We start from the raw sequence: 22,224 nt of genomic DNA, 5'->3' as shown, positions 1-22,224 counted from the left end.
AAAGGCAGACCTGGCTCTCAAGAGAAGACAGGTTGTGCACACACTGCCCACAAAATGAGGTGGAAACTGAGCTGCACTTCCTAAGCTCCTGCCAAATGTATGACCATATTAGAGACACATTTCCATCAGAATACACAGACCCACAAAGAATTCGAAAACAAATCCAATTTTGATAAACTCCCAATACCACAGCGTGCCATCACAACAGCAAGATTTGTGACCTGATGCCAGAAGATAAAGGCAACCATTGAAGAAAAAACACCATTGTAAATACAACCTATATTTATTTCCCCCTTTGTACTTTATCTATTTGCACATCATTACAATACTGTATATAGACATAATATGACATTTGAAATGTCTTTATTCTTTTGGAACTTTTGTGAGTGTTAATTTTTTATTGTTTATTATCTATTTCACTTGCTTTGGCAATGTAAACATATGTTTCCGATGTCAATAAAGTCCCTTAAATTGAAATTGAGAGAGATGCTCATACTATGGGGTGGTTTCAGACTCCTTTTGAATGCACTACAGTCGCTCAAGAGTGTCTGCCATTTTTATAACATTTGTTGCACTCATCCCTTACCCTCCCACCCTTCCCCTGCACCCCTTACTTGCACTACTCCCCATCTCTCATCCCTTCATCTCTCACCTCATCCATAGTGTCGTATTCATCCTCCAGGCTCATCACCAGTTTAACCCCTTGTAGACTGATCTCCAGCTCACACAGAGAGGGGGGCCGCAAATGGACCGTCCGCTTCCTCGCTATCGCAATCTGACAGAGAAGTAAGAGAGAGTTCAATACAGATCAACTTTATTATTTAAAGAATGTCTCATTCAGACTATTGAGGACCCTATGACCTGTAGGTTCACCCAACCCAGAGTGATGCATTTCCTGTTTACCTTTTGCATGGCAGCACAGAGGATGCCATTGCCTTGATGATAGGGCACCTCCACAGAACCCAGGAACTGAACACTGAAACTGTCCATCCAGGCTGGGTTCCTCTTCATTCCTACAGGAAGTGCACACACAGGAAGTGACATCAGATGGGAAGCATTTTATCTTATTGACATTCAGGTTATGTGTCTCCAGTGATGAAACACTGTCAACACTTGACATACTCAGTATAGAAAGGACATTTTCCAGTAGAACTGTTCTCCTACCAGACATGAATATAAAATATTGTAACATACATGGGATATGTGCAGTGAAATGTGTTGTTTTGCAGGGTCAGCCTTCCAGTTACTGGCCCAATGCTCTAACTGCTAGGCTACCTGCCCCCCTAATATTTTACTAACCCATTATCTCCTTGGACTGCCCTATGACCTCATGGGCGTAGAAGGCTGGGAATATCCCCCTCTCTCCCGTCCGCATGTTGTAGCCTCTGTACCAGTAGTCATCCTCCTCTTCCTCGACATATAGAGGGTCGTCCACATCCAGCTCCAACTCATCCACATGTCTGGGGATAAACCTGTACGCGGAAGGAGACAGAGGTCAGAGGGTAGAGACACACACACACATTATTGGGTTTTGGTGAAGAGGAAGCAGCATCTGTCTGGGTATCAGGTGTCTCCCCGAGGAGAGGCTGTAGCTGAAGAAACAGCAGAGATACACTTAGGGAGGGAGAGAAGGGGGAGAGGAAGTGCTGGATGATAGTCGTATAAAGGCTAGGGAGATAAAAATGATTCAGTTACTGAGGAATGGAACAGGGGGCACAAACACACACAGAGTGATACCCAGGTGGTGACAGGCTGGTGTGAGTATAAATCAAATCAAAGTTTATTGGTCGCGTACACCAAGAAACGAGTGGCGCAGCGGTCTAAGCCACTACATCTCAGTGCAAGAGCTCTCACTACAGTCCCTGGTTCGAATCCAGGCTGTATCACATCCGGACGTAATTGGGAGGCACACAACTGGCCCAGCGTCGTCCGGGTTTGGCCGGGGTAGGCCGTCATTGTAAATAAGAATTTGTTCTTAACCGACTTAACTTGCCTAGTTAAATAAAGGTTAAATCAAAATATAAATAAAACACAGATTTGCGGGTGAGATGTTAATCAGTCTCTCGGTCCCAGCTTTGATGTACCTATACTGTCTCCGCCTCCTAGATGGTAGCGGGGTGAACAGGCTGTGGCTTTGGTGGCTGATGTCCTTAAAAATCTTTTTGGCCTTCCAGTTAACACTGTGTGCTGAAGATGTCCTGGAGGGCAGGCAGTGTGCCTCCGATTATGTGTTTGGCTGCGGTGCAGTTGCCATACCAGGTGGTGATACAGCCTGACAGAATACTCTCGATGGTGCATCTGTAGAAGTTAGTGAGGGTTTTAGGGGCCAATCCGAATTTCTTCAGCCTCCTAAGGCTGAAGCTTCACCACACTGTCGGTGTCGAGGCACCATTTCAGATCCTCAGGAATGTGCACGCTGAGGAACGTGAAGCTTTTGACCCTCTCCACTGCTGTGGGGCCCTCATGTTAAAGATCAGCATGGCGAAGGTGTTGTTGCCTACCTTCACCATCGGGGTCGGCCCATCAGGAAGTCTAGGACCCAGTTGCACAGGGAGGGGTTCAGACCCAGGGCACTGAGCTTAGTGATGAGCTTGTATGGCACTCTGGTGTTGAAGGTTGAGCTAAAGTAGATGAACAGCATTCTCACAAAGGCATTCCTCTTATCCAGGTTGGATAGGGCAGTGTAATGACACTTGTTTTGTCCCTGCCACATACGTACACAGTCACACGTATACGTCGATACTATTCCCAGAGGAAACCCGGAACATTTCCCAGTCTGCATGATCAAAACAGTCTTCAAGCATAGATTGAACAGACCAACTTTGACCAGTCCTTACCAAGGAGGCTTTCTATTTAACTTTCTGCCTATAGGCAGGGAGTAGCAGGATGGAGGAATTATCTGATTTAGCAAAGGGAGGGCGGGGGAGGGCCTTATAACTATCCCGGAAGGGAGAGTAATAATAGTAAAGAGTGTTCTCTCCATGTGTAGCACATGCGATGTGTTGATAGCATTTCGGGAGCATTTTACTCAGATTTCCCTTATTAATGTCCTCAGCTACAAAAAAAATGCAGCTTCAGAATAGGCAGTTTCCAGTTTTCCAGCAAGCAAACCATCCACCGCTTCCAAGTATATTATTCGCTAACGTTCAGTCCCTGGTCAATAAAGTAAATGAGCTCAGGGTGAGGATCTTCTTTCAGTGAGACATAAGGGACTGTAACATACTCTGTTTCACGGAATCATAGCTCTGTCCAGTCAGCGGGGGTTCTCCATTCATCGTGCACACAGAAAGAAAGAACTGTCAGGGAAAAACAAAGGCGGAGGGGTTTGTCTCATGATTAACAACTCATGGTGTTGTGATTGTGGTGACGTACAGGGACTCAAGTCCTTTCTTTCTCCTGATCTGGAATAACTCACCATCAAATGCAGACTGCATACATTTCTTCGCTTTTTGTCACTGCCGTGTATATTCCCCCCAAGCCGACACTGCGACAGTGCTCAAGAAACTACACTGGACTTTTTTGCCCCACTGTATATAGCCGTTACTCCTGCGGTGTCACTAGGTCCACAGCTGTAACTATGACAACTTCCCTCCTCTCGCTCCCCATTCCTCTCTTCCTCCCTCCATCTCTTCTTCCCTCCCTCCAGACCACTGGTGATTCACCAGATTCTCATTCTCCTACTGCACACACCCATCCTTTGTCCCATATCACCTACGGTCCATATTATGACTAAGAACAAAGAGTCAAACAGATAAGATATTGTAATACTGTATGTTCTCTTACAATGATAACATTACAATAACCACAGGTTTTTGTCTGATCAGGATTTCAGATTGCTTGTTGTGTTGCTCTCTGTTTATATAACACAGTACGTATGTCTATAAATGATGTTCTGAATGCTATGACTCACCTGTAGACAGCCCTGTGTGTCTGGTCCCGCTCTTCTCCATTGATGGTACAGGAGAACAGCCCAAACGACTCTGTGCCTGCACAGGTAAACACACACCCCAGTGAGAACACCGATACACTTGTTGGGCGGTACATTAATGTAACCCATAGGACCTCTCTGAATAAAATCTAAATAAATGATAACTGCATCTGTCAAAATAACTTATGTTGATGAAATTCTTGTTCTTCCCATTTGTAATAGACCATTAATGAAGTGAAAGGAGAGGATAATGATGGTTCAGTGATCTTTTATCACGCTACAGCTTGGGAGAGCTAACATGGACACTCATTTATCATATGATTCATCAAATGAGAGTCAAAATGGTATGAAACCCCAAGTATAAGCTTCATTCACCACTTTTTTCGCCACAACAATAATATGTTTGACTACAGCCCCTATCCCCCTTGCTAGTAGCTAAAATTGTTTAGGTGCTCATAGTTAGTTTGTAGTTAGTTAGTTAGTTGGTCTGTAGCCTACTTACTGGAGGATTGTGAGATGCAGGACATTAGCTAGTTAATTCATTAGTTAGTTAGTTTGTGTGTAGCCTACTTACTGGAGGATTGTGAGAGCCAGAAAGTTAGTTAGTTACTGACAGGAGGATTGTGAGATGCAGTAAGTTAAACTGAACAAAAATATAAAAACAGAATGCAACAATTTCAACGATTTTACTTAGTTACAGTTCATATAAAGAAATCAGTCAATTGAAATCATTTCATTTGGCCCTAATCTATAGATTTTACATAACTAGGCAGGGGTGCAACCATGTGTGGGCCTGGGAGGAGGGAGGGCCCACCCCGACCCAGGGAGGAGGGCCCACCCACTGGGGAGTCAGGCCCAGCAAATCAGAGTTAGTTTTTCCCCACAAAAGGGCATTTTTAAAGACAGAAATACTCCTCAGTTTCCTCAACTGTCCGGGTGGCTGGTGTATGGATTTCCCACAGGTGTAGAAGCTGGATGCGGAGGTCTTGAGCTGGCGTAGTTACACGTGGTTTGCAGTCATGAGTCCGATTGGATGTATAGCCAAATTCTCTAAAATGACGTTAGAGGCAGCTCATGGTAGAGAAATGAACAATAAATTCTCTAGCAACAGCTCTGGCAGACATTCCTTCAGTCAGCATGCCAATTGCACGCTCCCTCAACATTTGAGACATCTGTGGCATTGTGTTGTGTGACAAAACTGCACATTTAGAGTTTCCTTTTATTGTCCCCAGCAGAAGGTGCACCTGTGTAATGATCATGCTGTTTAATCAGCTTCTTGATATGCCACACCTGTCAGGTGGATGGATTATCTTGGCAAAGGAGAAATGTTCACAAACAGGAATGTAAACAAATTTGTGCACAAAGTTTTAGAGAACTAAGCTATTTGTGCGCATGGAAAATTGATTGGATATTTTATTTCAGCACATGAAACATGGGACCAACACTTTACATGTTGCATTCATATTTTTGTTCAGTATTAGTTACTGGAGGATTATGAGATACAGTGAGTTAGCTAGTTAAGGAATTAGTTAGCTAGTTAGTTTGTAGCCTGCTTACAGAGGATTGGGAGGTGCAGCAACATTGTTAGTGACCGTTTCCACATTTTGTTGTGTTAAAGCCTCAGTTTAAAATGGATAACATTTAGATGTTGTGTCATTGGCCTACACACAACACCCCATAATGTCAAAGTGGAATTATGTTTAAGGAGTCAAAAAGTATTCAACCCCTTTATTATGGCAAGCTTTTAATAAGTTCAGGAGCAACAAGTCACATACCAAGTTGACTCACTCTGTGTGCAATAATAGCATTTACCATTTTTTAAATGACCACCTCATCTCTGTAGCCGACACCTACAACTATCTGTAAGGTCCCTCAGTCAAGCAGTGAATTTCAAACAAAGATTCAACCACAAAGACCAGGGAGGTTTTCCAATGCCTCACTAAGGGCAACTATTGGTAGATGGATAAAAATACAAAAAGTAGAAATGGAATATCCCTTTGAGCATGGTGATGTTATTAATTACACTTTGGATGGTGTGTCAATATACCCAGTCACTACAAAGATACAGGCATCCTTCCTGTTGCCGGAGAGGAAGGAAATCGCTCAGGAATTTTACAATGAGGTTTAATGGCTGTGATGAAAACTGAGGATGGATCAACAACATTTTAATTACTCCACAATACTAACCTAAATGACAGAGTGAAAAGGAGGAAGCCTGTACATAAAAAATATTCCAAAACATGCATCCTGTTTGCAATAAGGCACTAAAGTATAACTGCAAAAAATGTGCGAAAGAAATTAAAGCATTATTATTTGGGTAAATCCAACAAAACACATCACTGAGTACCACTCTTCATATTTTTAAGCATGGTGGTGGCTGCATCATGTTATGGGATACTTTTGGCATTGGCAAGGACTAGGGAGTTTTTTAGGATGAAAAAAGAAACGGAATAGAACTAAGCACAGGCAAAATCCTAGAGGAAAATCTGCTTCAATTGCTTTCCAAGACAAATTCACCTTTTAGCAGAATTCCCCTTTCAGCACAATAAACTAAAACACAAGGTCAAATATACAATGGAGTTGCTCACCAAGATGACATTGAATGTCCCTGAGTGGCCTAGTTCAAGTTTTAACTTAAATAGGCTTGGAAATCTATGGCAAGACTTGAAATGGCTGTCTAGCAATGATCAACAACCAACTGGACAGAGCTTGAAGAATTAAAAAAAATAATATGTTGCAAATATTGCACAATTCAGTTGTGCAAAATACTTAGAGACTTACTCATAAAGACTCACAACTGAAATCACTGCCAAAGGTGATTCTAACACGTATTGACTTATGGGTGTGAATACTTATGTGAGATATTTCTGTATTTCATTTTCAATACATTTGCAAAACATTCTAAAAACATGTTATTGTGTGTAGATGGGTGAGAATGAAACACCTATTTAATCCATTTTGAATCCAGGCTGCAACACAACAACATGTGGAATAAGTCAAGGGGTATGAATACTTTCTGAAGGCACTGTAGTTAGTTAGTCTGTTAGTGTGCATCCTACTTACTGGAGGATCGAGAGGTGCTGTTGACAAACACATTGAGGAACTTCTTGGAGAAATGCATGTCAGCCTCAGGGGAGGAGTCTTCTGAGGAGCTGAGGAGTTCTGGCCGCACCCCTCCATTCCCCTGGCCGTTTCCCACCTCCCCCGTCCCCAGAGGGTCATCATCACACAGTGTAGACAGCTCACTGTCGTCACTCAGCACTGAGGTACATCTGGGAGGGACACGGTTCACACAGGTTAGTAATTAAACAACTACATGTACTTAAATGAAGTCCACCTAAACCCTTAATGAAGGTGGGCCCTTTCCGTACGTACCGCCTGAGGCTGACCAGCTCCAGTGTAGTGTTCTCATCCACCACCAGAGTGTACTTCATGGAGTCGTACGCCAGACCATCATCATCTGGCCTGGACCGCAGGGCCTGCAGGGGGAGGTCCCTCACACACAGGGTGGGGTCCTGCTTTGACAGGGGGAGGTCCCGGACGCTCTCATCGATAGGCGGTGAGCTGTCCAGATATTGATTGCTGCCACGATAGGATGACTGCTTCCTCAGGCAGCTCAGGAACGGGGAGCAGTCTCCTTCCTCTTCCTCCTCCTCTTCCTCATCGTTGTCGGTGGAGTAGGTGAGGCTGAAGCATCGGTTGGTCTGGGCAGTGGGGATGTCCAGCGTCATGCTGTGTTTGACCGTGGTGATGCGTTCCAGGGAGGCCGTAGAGCGTCCGGTGGGCTTGGCCTCCATCTCGCGGCCTTCGTCCTTGTCACTCGCTACGCTGTCACTCAGACTGGGAGAGTCCAGTTCCTTCCTCCCCTCCAGCATCATCAGGTCGTTATCAGGCTCCACAATAACATCCATTTCCTCATCCTTCTTCTTGGTGTTTTTGCCAGATTTAGGGCTGGTGTCTTTCTCAGAGTCCTGAGTGTGGTTGTTGTCTGTGGATATCCTGTTGCCATAGCGCTCCACGATCACCGGTCTGATGGTGTCAGCTGTAGGATTGTTCATGTACAGACAGGAGCCGAATCTTTCGTTTGCTTTCCCTGCATTCCCTTTGGGTGGCTCTGCACTCTTCTCCCTCTTATCTCTATCCTTCCCTTCCTTCCTCAGGCCCGTCCCTTCTTTATCCTCCTCCTCCGATCTCTTCGTCCCAGTTTTCTGCATTTGTTCGTCCGTGGCTTCGGTGAACGCGTCTGGCTCGATGTCCGAGGAGGGTGAGATGGTGTCCGAGATGGACACTGACCTCTTGAAACAGTCCTCAGGACAGCTGATTGGATAAGACCCCTCCGAGATCATCTTGTTTACCAGGTTGCTTAGCAACCAAGGTGAGTCTGAATTCTCACTCAGCTCATCCTCGCTCTCCGACTCAGACCCTCCCTCACTGTTCCCATCGTAGTCGTCAGCATGGGTGGGTATGAGTCTTGGTCCTACTGGCAGGTAGAAGGAGCGTTTGAAGCTCTCCAGGCTGTGGTCTGGTTCTATCTGGAGGACCATCTGTCTGGACATGCTGTCCTCACAGTGCTGGGCTGGGGGCAGGGTCTCATCTGGGTCGGCCTGGTGCTCATAGGGCAGGTCATTATCATCATCATCATCTACACTTTGTAGGCCCATAAGAGCCTGACCGTCATCATAGGGCTCTGGAGGTAGGACGAGGGAGTCAGCAGGGGAGGGGGTGGCCAGGGTTGAGGAGAAAAGTTGTGAAGGTGAGGGTAAGGGTGAGTCCTCTTTGATGGGGTCTGGCTGGCCAAGGAGGAGTGATACCTTCATTCCCACAATTCCACTGTCCTGTTCTAACTCGGTGTCCGGGTCCAGTTCCTGGTCGGAGGTGGGTGAACTGGCCTCCTCGATGGAGTTGGTGAGGTGGGAGGAGCGTCCACTACTACTGTCATCACTGGTCAGGTCCAGCTCTGTCTCTGAGATGGAAGAGATCATGTTGGAGACCAGGGGTCCTCCGCAGGCGAATGCTGCCTCAAGCTCCCCTTCGATGTCTGAGTCTGACCCGGGAGAGCTCAGGTCCTGGTCTTGGTCTGAGGTGGTGTAGCACCGCTTGGCGTTCATGTCAGCAATGCCCGGGTCCGAGGATGGAGAGTTGGAGTCATTGGCCACCTCAATAGCTGCATCTGGATGCTGGCTCTGATTAGTGCTTCGGGATTGGTCGAGAACATCAGAGCGGCTTGATGACATGTAGCTGGAGAAGGAAGCCAGCTCAGAGGGCTCGATGGAGGGGAACTCAACATAGACTGAGCTCTGGTTCTCCTTACACACCATGTCATAAGTCTCCTTACACATAAACTCTACGTCAAAATCTTTCTCCAGCTCCTCATCTGACAGAGGGGTGTCAGCTCCGTCATTCCCCCCAATGGGAGCAGTGGAGGACAGGCATCGGCTGGTCCCATCTGGATCGTTCTCCAGTTCCGGGTCTAGGCCTGACTCAGTGGTGACCGTGTAGGTGTCGGTAGCACGTCGCTGGGTGGACGTGCAGGACCGTGAAAGTTTGTGGTTGTGGTCAGCGCTGTTGAGGTCGTGGTCAACCTCAGTGTCAGAGCATTGGGATTGGTCATCCAGGGATGTAACTCTGAAGATCAGAGGGTCAGCTGAGGAGTTAATGACCTCATTAGAGCCCGGGTGAGACTTGTGTTGACCGAAGGAGCCTGTTGGAGAGAGGGAGATATAGGGGAAAGGGGAGAGAGGGAAGAGAAAGAGTGAAGATAGATAAGGAGAGATGGTAGAGGGAGAAATGAGAAATGAGAGAAATAAGAATTGATAATGTGAGCATTATAACAATAGCAGATTTGAACCAGAAGTCACCAACGTGGGGATGGCAGTGAGGGGAGCAGGAGATAAACCGACCTATGCAAACTATTCTTGTGTTGCGTCCAAACACACAATAACAAATGAATTCTCACAAATTGGACTAAGAACTATTGGTGTCAAAATGGAGCCCATTCTTTAGAGAATCCCAAACGGAGTTTGCCAAAGTCTTTATCTATAGCTCTGGCCAGTGAGGACTACACTTTCACTTCACGTCACTTCATGTTTATGGGGAATGATGACCTCTGAACTCTGACAGGCAGCCATTTTGTTTGTTACCGTATTCAGGCCTCTCCCGTCTGTTGCCTTCCATGTCGCAAAGGAGGGGCCTGCGAGGGGACTGGGGGTAGGCGCCCTCCCCTGCCTGTTTGGGGGGAGTACCTTTGCTCTGGGACCCTGGGGCCTGGGGGGCTGGTTGGGAGGGGCATTGGCCCATCACGTGACTCCCATCCTCCAGACAAGAGTGGGTTGGAGACAGACGGCCTGCAAGCAGAGGACAACATCTTTCTTTTTTATTATTATTATTTTTTAAATTTTACCCCTTTTTCTCCCCAATTTCGTGGTATCCAATTGTTGTAGTAGCTACTATCTTGTCTCATCGCTACAACTCCCGTACGGGCTCGGGAGAGACGAAGGTTGAAAGTCATGCGTCCTCCGATACACAACCCAACCAAGCCGCACTGCTTCTTAACACAGCGCACATCCAACCCGGAAGCCAGCCGCACCAATGCGCCGGAGGAAACACCGTGCACCTGGCCACCTTGGTTAGCGCGCACTGCGCCCGGCCCGCCACAGGAGTCGCTGGTGCGCGATGAGACAAGGACATCCCTACCGACCAAGTCCTCCCTAACCCGGGTGACGCTAGGCCAATTGTGCGTCGCCCCACGGACCTCCCGGTCGCGGCCGGTTACGACAGAGCCTGGGCGCGAACCCAGGGACTCTGATGGCACAGCTGGCGCTGCAGTACAACGCCCTTAACCACTGCGCCAGGACAACATCTTTCTGTAACATTTAAAGACACAGCATCTAAAGACAATACTAAGAGGTAGATAAATGATCATACAAACATTTGTAGAAAACCTTTCCTTAGAAAGCTAGGGCATTCCTTCATAAGCAATCTTTTCTATGAACTGTTCCGTCAGGAAAGGTGGTCCCATGCCGCTGATTAACATTACGCACCGAATGGGTCAACTCCGCAACAGCTCGCTGTATGATTGTACCGATACACAGCTTTGAAGTAAGCAGCGATTTGTTAACCTTGCAGCGGAATCCAGGGGTCTGACCCAATGCAGGGAAGAGGATCAGCATCTACCCAGACCTGTGTAACCAAACTGCTAAAACAGAGGGAGTCCTACAACGAGGTGAGATCCCAGCTACGCAAGGTAAATGAACTGAATTCCAACTTGTTATTGGGACAGACATGAACACCATTCTGGACATGCGGGACAAATCTAAAAGACCAACTACAATCCAAACGCAACCAAGGTTCTCCAACATAAGATAAATACACAACGCAGAGGACAAGAGGTCAAAAGCACTAAAAGTCAATAGTGAATTATCAATGGAAATAGTTGCTTTTCAGTTCAACATCTGTTAGAAATGTCAGTCCTGTGGCACGTTCTCATTGATACAACCTGAAATAGGATATTTGTTATTTGGCCATTGCCCCAGGTTTATTGCAAGGAATTCTAAATTGGTCAACCCCAGGCTAGGGCTGAGTTATAAAACTACATCCTGCCTGTTCCTGTTCCCCTGCATTTGTTCTGTGGAGAGAACCACATGAGAGAATCACAGGAGAGAATCACTGAGGACAGGGGAACATGAACATCTACCTCCCCACATGATTCATCCTCTTTGAATAAGAATAAACCTTCCTTCCCCTCCCCCTAAATCTTCCTCCCCCTGATTTGCTTTGGGGTCTGTGTTATTAAAGAATAACATCAACTGCTAACAACCTCATTGATGCCTGGCGGAGCTCATAAATCAAAAGCAAGAAGGGTACACTTTCTATTCCAAAATGCAGAAAACATTACCGCGAATCGATTTCATACTATTATCGAGTTTTCTATTTTCTTGATATGTTGGAGAGCCTTGGTTGCTTGTGGAAAGGTGGCAGAGCAAGAGCACTCTTCTCCCAAAAACGGTCTTCTCCCAAAAACAGTCTTCTCCCAAGAACGTCGATAGCCTCCGAACGGTTTGGCCTACACACTAATAGGAACCCTTTGTGGACAGCTGAGACACTCACAAACATGATGATGTTCTCCAGGAAGCCCACAAGCCTCATGAGACTTGCCTGAAGATCCACGGTACCAGTTTTAAAAAATGATGTATGTATATATGTAGATACAGTAGTTTAGTGCCTAAATAAGGGAATAAATAAATGAAAAAAAAGTTCCTGATCTTTCTTTTCTCTCTCAGATTTGTTTTTTCCTATCTGTTGTTCCAGGTATTGAATCTGTTATTCAATATTGGTTAAAAGCAGTAATGCCAAATTCAATGTTTCATCCAATAACTGTTATACATAATTGTTTTATATCTTTAGGCAGTGGTTCCCAAACTTTTTATAGTCCCGTACCCCTCCAAACATTCAACCTCCAGCTGCTTACCCCCTCTAGCACCAGGGTCAGCACACTCTCAAACGTTGTTTTTGCCACGAGTGTGAGTTTTTTTTTTCGACTCGTGGGATGTGTCAAAGAGCTCTTATTGGACTAGGACACAAATAATAATATAATAATAATCAATCATTTTGCTCATTATTAGCTATCTTACATATAAAACCTTATTTGTTCATCAAAAATAGTGAATTACTCACCACAGGTAAATGAGAAGGGTGTGCTTGAAAGGATCCACATAACTCTGCAATGATGGGTTGTATTGGAGAGAGTCTCAGTCTTAAATCATTTTCCACACAGAGTCTGTGCCTGTACTTAGCTTCATTCTAGTGAGGGTCGAGAATCCACTCCCACATACAGTTGAAGTCGGAAGTTTACATAGACTTAGGTTGGAGTCATTAAAACTAGTTTTTCAACCACTCCACAAATATCTTGTTAACAAACTATAGTTTTGGCAAGTCGGTTAGGACATCTACTTTGTGCATGACACAAGTAATTTTTCCAAAAATGGTTTACAGACAGATTATTTCACTTATAATTCACTGCATCCAGTGGGTCAGAAGTTTACATACACTAAGTTGACTGTGCCTTTAAACAGCTTGGAAAATTCCAGAAAATGATGTCATGGCTTTAGAAGCTTCTAATAGGCTAATTGACATCATTTGAGTCAATTGGAGGTGTGCCTGTGAATGTATTTCAAGGCCTACCTTCAAACTCAGTGCCTCTTTGCTTGACATCATGGGGGAATCAGCCAAGACCAAAAATTGTAGACCTCCACAAGTCTGGTTTATCCTTGGGAGCAATTTCCAAACTCATGAAGGTACCATGTTCATCTGTACAAACAATAGTTTGCAAGTATACTGCCCTACCAAGCAAAAAGGCAGTAACTACTAATTTGGTCAAAAATGAGTTAATGTCATTTTTGCTACATTAAATACATGCTTAATCACGTGGACAAGTATCCTGCCTCTATTGTATTGTGTTCTGGAGAAAATGGGGGTCATGTTAGCAGTAACTGCATAAATCTACTGTGAAACCAAGGTAAATAAAACACATTTTTCTCAGTTCCACGCAATGAGCAGTTACTGCCAGGAGCCGTGCCAGGCTGTTGATTCATCAAGCTGTAAAAACATATAATTCACTGGCCTGTATGCGAAGCAGCAATTGTTGCAAAACATCTCCTGCCATGTCACTGATACGTCGTGAAACAGTGTTGTTTGATGAAGGCATCGTCTGTGTAGTTTTTTGGGCCTTTTCCCCCAGCATTGTCCCAGCTATATCCGCAGCAGAAGGAAGAATGAAGTCCTCCACAATAGTATGGGGCTTGCCTGTCCTAGCCACTCGGTAGCTCACCATATAAGACTCTTCTAGCCCCTTCTTATTAATGGTATCTGTTGCTTTTATACGCCTACTCGAAAGTCATCTTTATTCCCGCTCAAAAAACTTGTGGCTTATTTTTCAAATTGTTTTGTTTCTAAATGTCTGCGCTAGAGTGAAGGTTTCCTGTGAGAGAGTAACGGTTAATGTGTTTGGATGTTAATTATTTGACTAGGCTACCTGTATTTGACATTGTGTTGTTATTTTGCTGAACACTAGATGGTTTAATTTTATTTTTGGCAGTGAAACGAGGCTACTCAGGCGAGAAAAAACCTCACCCAAATATGTAGCCACGTTGGAAAATATAAATGTACCGTTTGAAAATTTAAAAACAAATGACAAATTAAGATAAATATGTGAATCACACATTTATTTAGCGTACCCCTGACGGCAATGCACGTACCCCCATACCCCAGTTTGGGAATACCTGCCTTAAGGGGTCTTAAAATTCTAAATCAAATAGCTAAATGATCCTTGGTATGACCATCTTAAAACAATTCCATATGTTAGCTTAGAACCTGGTTGAGAGAATGCCAAGAGTGTGAATCTCAAATATAAAATACATTTGGATTTGTTTAACATTTTTTTGGTTCCCCGGGCGCCGAAGACGTAGATGTTAAGGCAGCCCCCCCGCATCTCTCTAATTTAACCCCTTTCCCTTTCCCTTACATGATTTCATATGTGCTATTTCATAGTTTTGATGTCTTCACTATTGTTCTAAAAAAAAGAAAAAACATTGAACGAGTAGATGTGTCCAAACTTTGACTAGTACTGTATATATGTACCTATTTAAGCCCACAGGTACCGGTGGGATTAGGGTGACCACATTTAAAATACCCAAATGTGGGACATCACAATGACTTTGCGAAACATTCGCTACACAGTGTAGCCTAAATGAATACAAAATGTTGGCAACACCCCCGGTTCACCAACTACTTTTCTGAGAGTTCAGTGTGTCAAATCGGAGGGTCTGCTGTCCGGACCTCTGGCAGTCTCTATGGGGGTGCCACAGGGTTCAATTCTTGGACCGACACTCTTCTCTGTATACATCAATGATGTCGCTCTTGCTGCTGGTGAGTCTCTGATCCACCTCTACGCAGACGACACCATTCTGTATACTTCTGGCCCTTCTTTGGACACTGTGTTAACAATCCTCCAGGCAAGCTTCAATGCCATACAACTCTCCTTCCGTGGCCTCCAATTACTCTTAAATACAAGTAAAACTAAATGCATGCTCTTCAACCGATTGCTGCCTGCACCTGCCCGCCTGTCCAACATCACTACTCTGGACGGCTCTGACTTAGAATACGTGGACAACTACAAATACCTAGGTGTCTGGTTAGACTGTAAACTCTCCTTCCAGACCCACATCAACCATCTCCAATCAAAAGTTAAATCTAGAATTGGCTTCCTATTTCGCAACAAAGCATCCTTCACTCACGCTGCCAAACATACCCTTGTAAAACTGACCATCCTACCAATCCTCGACTTCGGCGATGTCATTTACAAAATAGCCTCCTATACCCTACTCAACAAAATGGATGCAGTCTATCACAGTGCAATCCGTTTTGTCACCAAAGCCCCATATACTACCCACCATTGCGACCTGTACGCTCTCGTTGGCTGGCCCTCGCTTCATACTCGTCGCCAAACCCACTGGCTCCATGTCATCTACAAGACGCTGCTAGGTAAAGTCCCCCCTTATCTCAGCTCGCTGGTCACCATAGCATCTCCCACCTGTACCACACGCTCCAGCAGGTATATCTCTCTAGTCACCCCCAAAACCAATTCTTTCTTTGGCAGCCTCTCCTTCCAGTTCTCTGCTGCCAATGACTGGAACGAACTACAAAAATCTCTGAAACTGGAAACGCTTATCTCCCTCACTAGCTTTAAGCACCAACTGTCAGAGCAGCTCACAGATTACTGCACCTGTACATAGCCCACCTATAATTTAGCCCAAACAACTACCTCTTTCCCAACTGTATTTTTTATTTTATTTATTTATTTATTTTGCTCCTTTGCACCCCATTATTTTTATTTTTACTTTGCACATTCTTCCACTGCAAATCTACCATTCCAGTGTTTTACTTGCTATATTGTATTTACTTTGCCACCATGGCCTTTTATTTGCCTTTACCTCCCTTATCTCACCTAATTTGCTCACATCGTATATAGACTTGTTTATACTGTATTATTGACTGTATGTTTGTTTTACTCCATGTGTAAGTCTGTGTCGTTGTATGTGTCGAACTGCTTTGCTTTATCTTGGCCAGGTCGCAATTGTAAATGAGAATTGTTTTCAACTTGCCTACCTGGTTAAATAAAGGTGAAATAAAATAAATAAATAAATAGGTTAACCACATCCCGCAACCAAACTATCATGTCCTGCATTTTATTAACAAATTCAAACACCGCTAATTAATTTTTTTTGTTGATTTGTCCCGTATTTCAGTCAGACACTCCAACCTGTAACGTTGCACTTATTAATATATACAGTGCCTTCAGAAAGTATTCAGACCCCTTGACCTTTTCCACATTTTGTTACGTTACAGCCTTATTCTAAAATGGATTAAATATTTTTTCCCCTCATCAGTCTACACACAATATCTCAAAACGACAAAGCAAAAACTGTTTTTTGAAATGTTTGCAAATGTATTAAAAATAAATAAATAACACATTACATTTACATAAGTATTTAGAACCTTTACTCAGTACTTTGTTGAAGCACCTTTGGCAGCGATTACTGCCTTAAGTATTCTTGGGTATGACGAAGTTTCTCCTATTCTTCTTTGCACATCCTCTCAAGCTCTGTCAGGTTGGATGGGGAGTGCCGCTATTTTAAGGTCTCTCCAGAAATGTTCGATCAGGTTCAAGTCCTGGCTCTGGCTGGGCCACTCAAAGACATTCAGAGACTTGTCCCGAAGACTCTCCTGCATTGTCTTGGCTGTGTGCTTAGGGTTGTTGTCCTGTTGGAAGGTGAACCTTCGCCCCAGTCTGAGGTCCTGAGCGCACTGGAGCAGGTTTTCATCAAGGATCTCTCTGTACTTTGATTCGTTCATCTTTCCCTTGATCCTGACATCATCATCCCCAGACCATAATGCTGCCACCACCATGCTTCACCATAGGGATGGTGCCAGGTTTCCTCCAGACGTGACACTTAGCATTCAGGCCACAGTTCAATCTTGGTTTTATCAGACCAGAGAATCTTGTTTCTCATGGTCTGAGTCCTTTAGGTGCCTTTTGGCAAACTCCAAGCGGGCTGTCATGTGCCTTTTACTGAGGAGTGGCTTCCATCTGGCCACTCTATCATAAAGGCCTGATTGGTGAAGTGCTGCAGAGATGGTTATCCTTCTGGAAGATTCTTCCATCTCCACAGAGGAACTTTGGGTTCCATCGGGATCTTGGTCACCTTCCTGACCGAGGTCACCTTCTCCCCCGATTGCTCAGTTTCGCTGGGTGGCCAGCTCTAGGAAGAGTCTTGGTAGGTCCAAACTTTCTCCCATTTAAGAATGATGGCAGTCATTGTGTTCTTGGGGACTTTCAATGTTGCAGAAATTGTTTAATACCCTTCCCCAGATCTGTCTCTCGAAACAATCCTGTCTTGGAGTTCTACGGACAATTCCTTCGACATCTTGGCTTGAATTTTGCTCTGACATGCACTTACAACGTTGGGACATTATATAGACAGGTGTGTGCCTTTCCAAATCATGTACAAGCATTTGAATTTACCACAGGTGGACCCCAATCAAATTGTATAAACAGCTCAAGAATTATCAATGGAATCAGGATGCACCTGAGCTCAATTTCGAGTCTCATTGCAAAATGTCTGAATACTTATGTAAATAAGGTATTTCTGTTTTTTTATTTTGTATATATTTGCAAAAATGTCAAAAAACCTATTAACTTTGTCATTATTGGGTCTTGGGGTCAGAATGCACTGTATGTATCATAAGGATGTGGTACTGGTGTTGTTAAACACTTCTCTAATCATTGCTGAGATCTAATATTCTGTACAGCGCAAGACGAGACGTAGGCCAATGTCACAGGCCGATCACATTTTTCCTTCCTTTCCTTTCAGGCTAAAGTCTATCTAAACTTGGAGGGGAACCTTAACCCTAACTACTTACAAAAAGAGTGCCTTTGACAAAGAACTACAAAAGCAAGTAAAAAGCCATATTAGCTGCTACTTCACGCAATCCCGTTTAAAAATGGTCCCTTCCGAACTGGTTTACATGTTATGCATTTTCTATAACAATATTAAATAGTCTAAACCTTTTGATACAAACTTTGAGAAATGATTATGTCATTTACAGGGAAAGCTGACAAAATGTTCTATTCATGTATACACTTGCGGTACACTGTCCCGCAAAATCTTGTTGACCCATATTTTCGTATTTTAAATGTGGTCATCCTACCTGCAAATGACCTCATAAAAAAATGACAGATGTAGCCTATTGAATACATCTTACATTTACATTTTAGTCAATTAGCAGAAGCTCTTATCTAAAGAGACTTATAGTTAGTGCATTCATCTTAAGATAGCTAGGTGGGACATTGTCAACCTTCTTTTCAAAGTGGTTAATAGTTGTCCGCAGAGAGTGAGGAGGAAGGATGGAGGATTAAGGAGGGAGGAAAAGGTGGAAAATACTTTCCTATGGTCAGAGCCTGAAGCTTTAAATGTAGTGTTTTTTTAAAAAATGTATTTAACCAGGTAGGCTAGTTGAAAACAAGTTATCATTTACAAGTGCGACCTGGCCAAGATAAAGCAAAGCAGTACGACAAAATCAACACAGAGTTACACATGGAATAAACAAACATACAGTCAATTATACCGTAGAAAAAGTCTATATGCAGTGTGTGCAAATGAAGTAGGATAAGGGAGGTAAAGGCAATAAATAGGCCATGGTGGCAAAGTAATTACAATATAGCAATTAAACACTGGCATGGTAGATATGCAGAAGATGAATGTGCAAGTATAGATACTGGGGTAAAAAGGTGTAAGATCAATAAATAAATACAGTATGGGGATGAGGTAGTTGGATGGGCTATTTACGGATGGGCTATTTACAGATGGGCTATCTACAGGTGCAGTGATCTCTGAGCTAATCTGACAGCTGGTGCTTAAAGCTAGTGAGGAATCTCCAAAACCATGCTAGATATGATTCTCCAGCTTCAGTGATTTTTGCAGTTGTTCCAGTCATTGGCAGCAGAGAACTGGAAGGAAAGGCGGCCAAAGGAGGAATTGGCTTTGGGGGTAACCAGCGTGCTACGGCTGGGTGCTGCTATGGTGACCAGTGACCTAGGTATTTGTAGTTGTCCGCATATTCTAAGTCAGAACCGTCCAGAGTAGTGATGATGGACGGGCCGGCAGGTGAGGGCAGCGATCAGTTGAAGAGCATGCATTTAGTTTTACTTGCATTTAAGAGCAGTTGGAGGCCACGGAAGGAGAGTTGTATGGCATTGAAGCTTGTCTGGAGGTTAGTTAACACAGTGTCCAAAGAAGGGCCAGAAGTATACAGAATGGTGTTGTCTGCGTAGAGGTGGATCAGAGAGCAGCAAGAGAGACATTATTGATGTATACAGAGAAGAGAGTCGGCCCAAGAATTGAACCCTGTGGCACCTGCATAGAGACTGCCAGAGGTCCGGACAATAGGCCCTCCGATTTTACACACTGAACTCTATCAGAGAAGTAGTTGGTGAAACAGGCGAGGCAATCATTTGCGAAATCAAGGCTGTTGAGTCTGCCGATAAGAATGTGGTGATTGACAGAGTCAAAAGCCTTGGCCAGGTCGATGAATATGACTGCACAGTAATGTCTCTAATCGATGGCGGTTATGATATCGTTTAGGACCGTTTAGGACCGTTTAGGACCTTGAGCGTGGCTGAAGTGCACCCATAACTTTTTCTACTTCCGGCGCCGACAGAGATGGCCGCCTCGCTTCGCGTTCCTAGGAAACTATGCAGTTTTTTGTTTTTTTACGTGTTATTTCTTACATTAGTACCCCAGCTCATCTTAGGTTTCATTACATACAGTCGAGAAGAACTACTGAATATAAGATCAGCATCAACTCACCATCAGTACTACCAAGAATATGTTTTTCGCGACGCGGATCCTGTGTTCTGCCTTACAAACAGGACAACTGAGTGGATTCCATGCAGCGACCCAAAAAAAAAACAACTCCGAAAAAGAGGGAAACGAGGCGGTCTTCTGGTCAGACTCCGGAGACGGGCACATCGTGCACCACTCCCTAGCATTCTTCTTGCCAATGTCCAGTCTCTTGACAACAAGGTTGATGAAATCCGAGCAAGGGTAGCATTCCAGAGGGACATCAGAGACTGTAACGTTCTTTGCTTCACGGAAACGTGGCTCACTGGAGTGACTCTATCCGAAGCGGTGCAGCCAACGGGTTTCTCCACACATCGCGCAGACAGAAACAAACAACTTTCTGGTAAGAAGAGGGGCGGCGGCGTATGCCTTATGACTAACGTGACATGGTGTGATGAAAGAAACATACAGGAACTCAAATCCTTCTGTTCACCTGATTTAGAATTCCTCACAATCAAATGTAGACCGCATTATCTACCAAGAGAATTCTCTTCGATTATAATCACAGCCGTATACATCCCCCCCCAAGCAGACACATCGATGGCTCTGAACAAACTTTATTTAACTCTTTGCAAACTGGAAACCATTCATCCGGAGGCTGCATTCATTGTAGCTGGGGATTTTAACAAGGCTAATCTGAAAACAAGACTCCCTAAATTTTATCAGCATATCGATTGCGCAACCAGGGGTGGAAAGACCTTGGATCATTGTTACTCTAACTTCCGCGACGCATATAAGGCCCTGCCCCGCCCCCCTTTCGGAAAAGCTGACCACGACTCCATTTTGTTGATCCCTGCCTACAGACAGAAACTAAAACAAGAGGCTCCCACGCTGAGGTCTGTCCAACGCTGGTCCGACCAAGCTGACTCCACACTCCAAGACTGCTTCCACCACGTGGACTGGGACATGTTTCGTATTGCGTCAGACAACAACATTGACGAATACGCTGATTCGGTGTGTGAGTTCATTAGAACGTGCGTTGAAGATGTCGTTCCCATAGCAACGATTAAAACATTCCCTAACCAGAAACCGTGGATTGATGGCAGCATTCGCGTGAAACTGAAAGCGCGAACCACTGCTTTTAATCAGGGGAAGGTGTCTGGTAACATGACCGAATACAAACAGTGCAGCTATTCCCTCCGCAAGGCTATCAAACAAGCTAAGCGTCAGTACAGAGACAAAGTAGAATCTCAATTCAACGGCTCAGACACAAGAGGCATGTGGCAGGGTCTACAGTCAATCACGGACTACAGGAAGAAATCCAGCCCAGTCACGGACCAGGATGTCCTGCTCCCAGGCAGACTAAACAACTTTTTTGCCCGCTTTGAGGACAATACAGTGCCACTGACACGGCCGGCAACGAAAACATGCGGTCTCTCCTTCACTGCAGCCGAGGTGAGTAAGACATTTAAACGTGTTAACCCTCGCAAGGCTGCAGGCCCAGACGGCATCCCCAGCCGCGTCCTCAGAGCATGCGCAGACCAGCTGGCCGGTGTGTTTACGGACATATTCAATCAATCCCTATACCAGTCTGCTGTTCCCACATGCTTCAAGAGGGCCACCATTGTTCCTGTTCCCAAGAAAGCTAAGGTAACTGAGCTAAACGACTACCGCCCCGTAGCACTCACTTCCGTCATCATGAAGTGCTTTGAGAGACTAGTCAAGGACCATATCACTTCCACCCTACCTGACACCCTAGACCCACTCCAATTTGCTTACCGCCCAAATAGGTCCACAGACGATGCAATCTCAACCACACTGCACACCGCCCTAACCCATCTGGACAAGAGGAATACCTATGTGAGAATGCTGTTCATTGACTACAGCTCGGCATTCAACACCATAGTACCCTCCAAGCTCGTCATCAAGCTCGAGACCCTGGGTCTCGACCCCGCCCTGTGCAACTGGGTACTGGACTTCCTGACGGGCCGCCCCCAGGTGGTGAGGGTAGGCAACAACATCTCCTCCCCGCTGATCCTCAACACTGGGGCCCCACAAGGGTGCGTTCTGAGCCCTCTCCTGTACTCCCTGTTCACCCACGACTGCGTGGCCACGCACGCCTCCAACTCGATCATCAAGTTTGCGGACGACACAACAGTGGTAGGCTTGATTACCAACAACGACGAGACGGCCTACAGGGAGGAGGTGAGGGCCCTCGGAGTGTGGTGTCAGGAAAATAACCTCACACTCAACGTCAACAAAACTAAGGAGATGATTGTGGACTTCAGGAAACAGCAGAGGGAACACCCCCCTATCCACATCGATGGAACAGTAGTGGAGAGGGTAGCAAGTTTTAAGTTCCTCGGCATACACATCACAGACAAACTGAATTGGTCCACT

The 22,224-nt window shown here is 44.9% G+C and overlaps 1 protein-coding gene across 2 annotated transcripts in view; it reads right to left on the bottom strand.

The window, feature by feature from the left end:
* mapk8ip2 (mitogen-activated protein kinase 8 interacting protein 2) overlaps window positions 1–22,224 on the bottom strand; it is a 145,028-nt gene that overhangs the window by 4,913 nt on the left and 117,891 nt on the right. Inside the window, exons 6-12 of one of the 2 annotated variants that reach the window (XM_021572558.3) lie at window positions 10,069–10,272; window positions 7,304–9,629; window positions 6,992–7,200; window positions 3,911–3,986; window positions 1,300–1,472; window positions 904–1,013; window positions 653–775 (exon numbers count right to left, since the gene is read on the bottom strand). In XM_021572558.3, the coding sequence (XP_021428233.3) occupies window positions 653–775; window positions 904–1,013; window positions 1,300–1,472; window positions 3,911–3,986; window positions 6,992–7,200; window positions 7,304–9,629; window positions 10,069–10,272 (3,221 nt within the window). The remainder of the gene's footprint in view (window positions 1–652; window positions 776–903; window positions 1,014–1,299; window positions 1,473–3,910; window positions 3,987–6,991; window positions 7,201–7,303; window positions 9,630–10,068; window positions 10,273–22,224) is intronic. The other variant, XM_090208291.1, reaches the window with a different exon arrangement.

Source organism: Oncorhynchus mykiss, chromosome 2 (genome assembly GCF_057628025.1).
Source record: "Oncorhynchus mykiss isolate SJ-2025 chromosome 2, ASM5762802v1, whole genome shotgun sequence".
Classification (NCBI taxonomy): Eukaryota; Metazoa; Chordata; class Actinopteri; order Salmoniformes; family Salmonidae; genus Oncorhynchus; species Oncorhynchus mykiss.
This window is presented reverse-complemented; position numbering and strand designations above follow the sequence as displayed.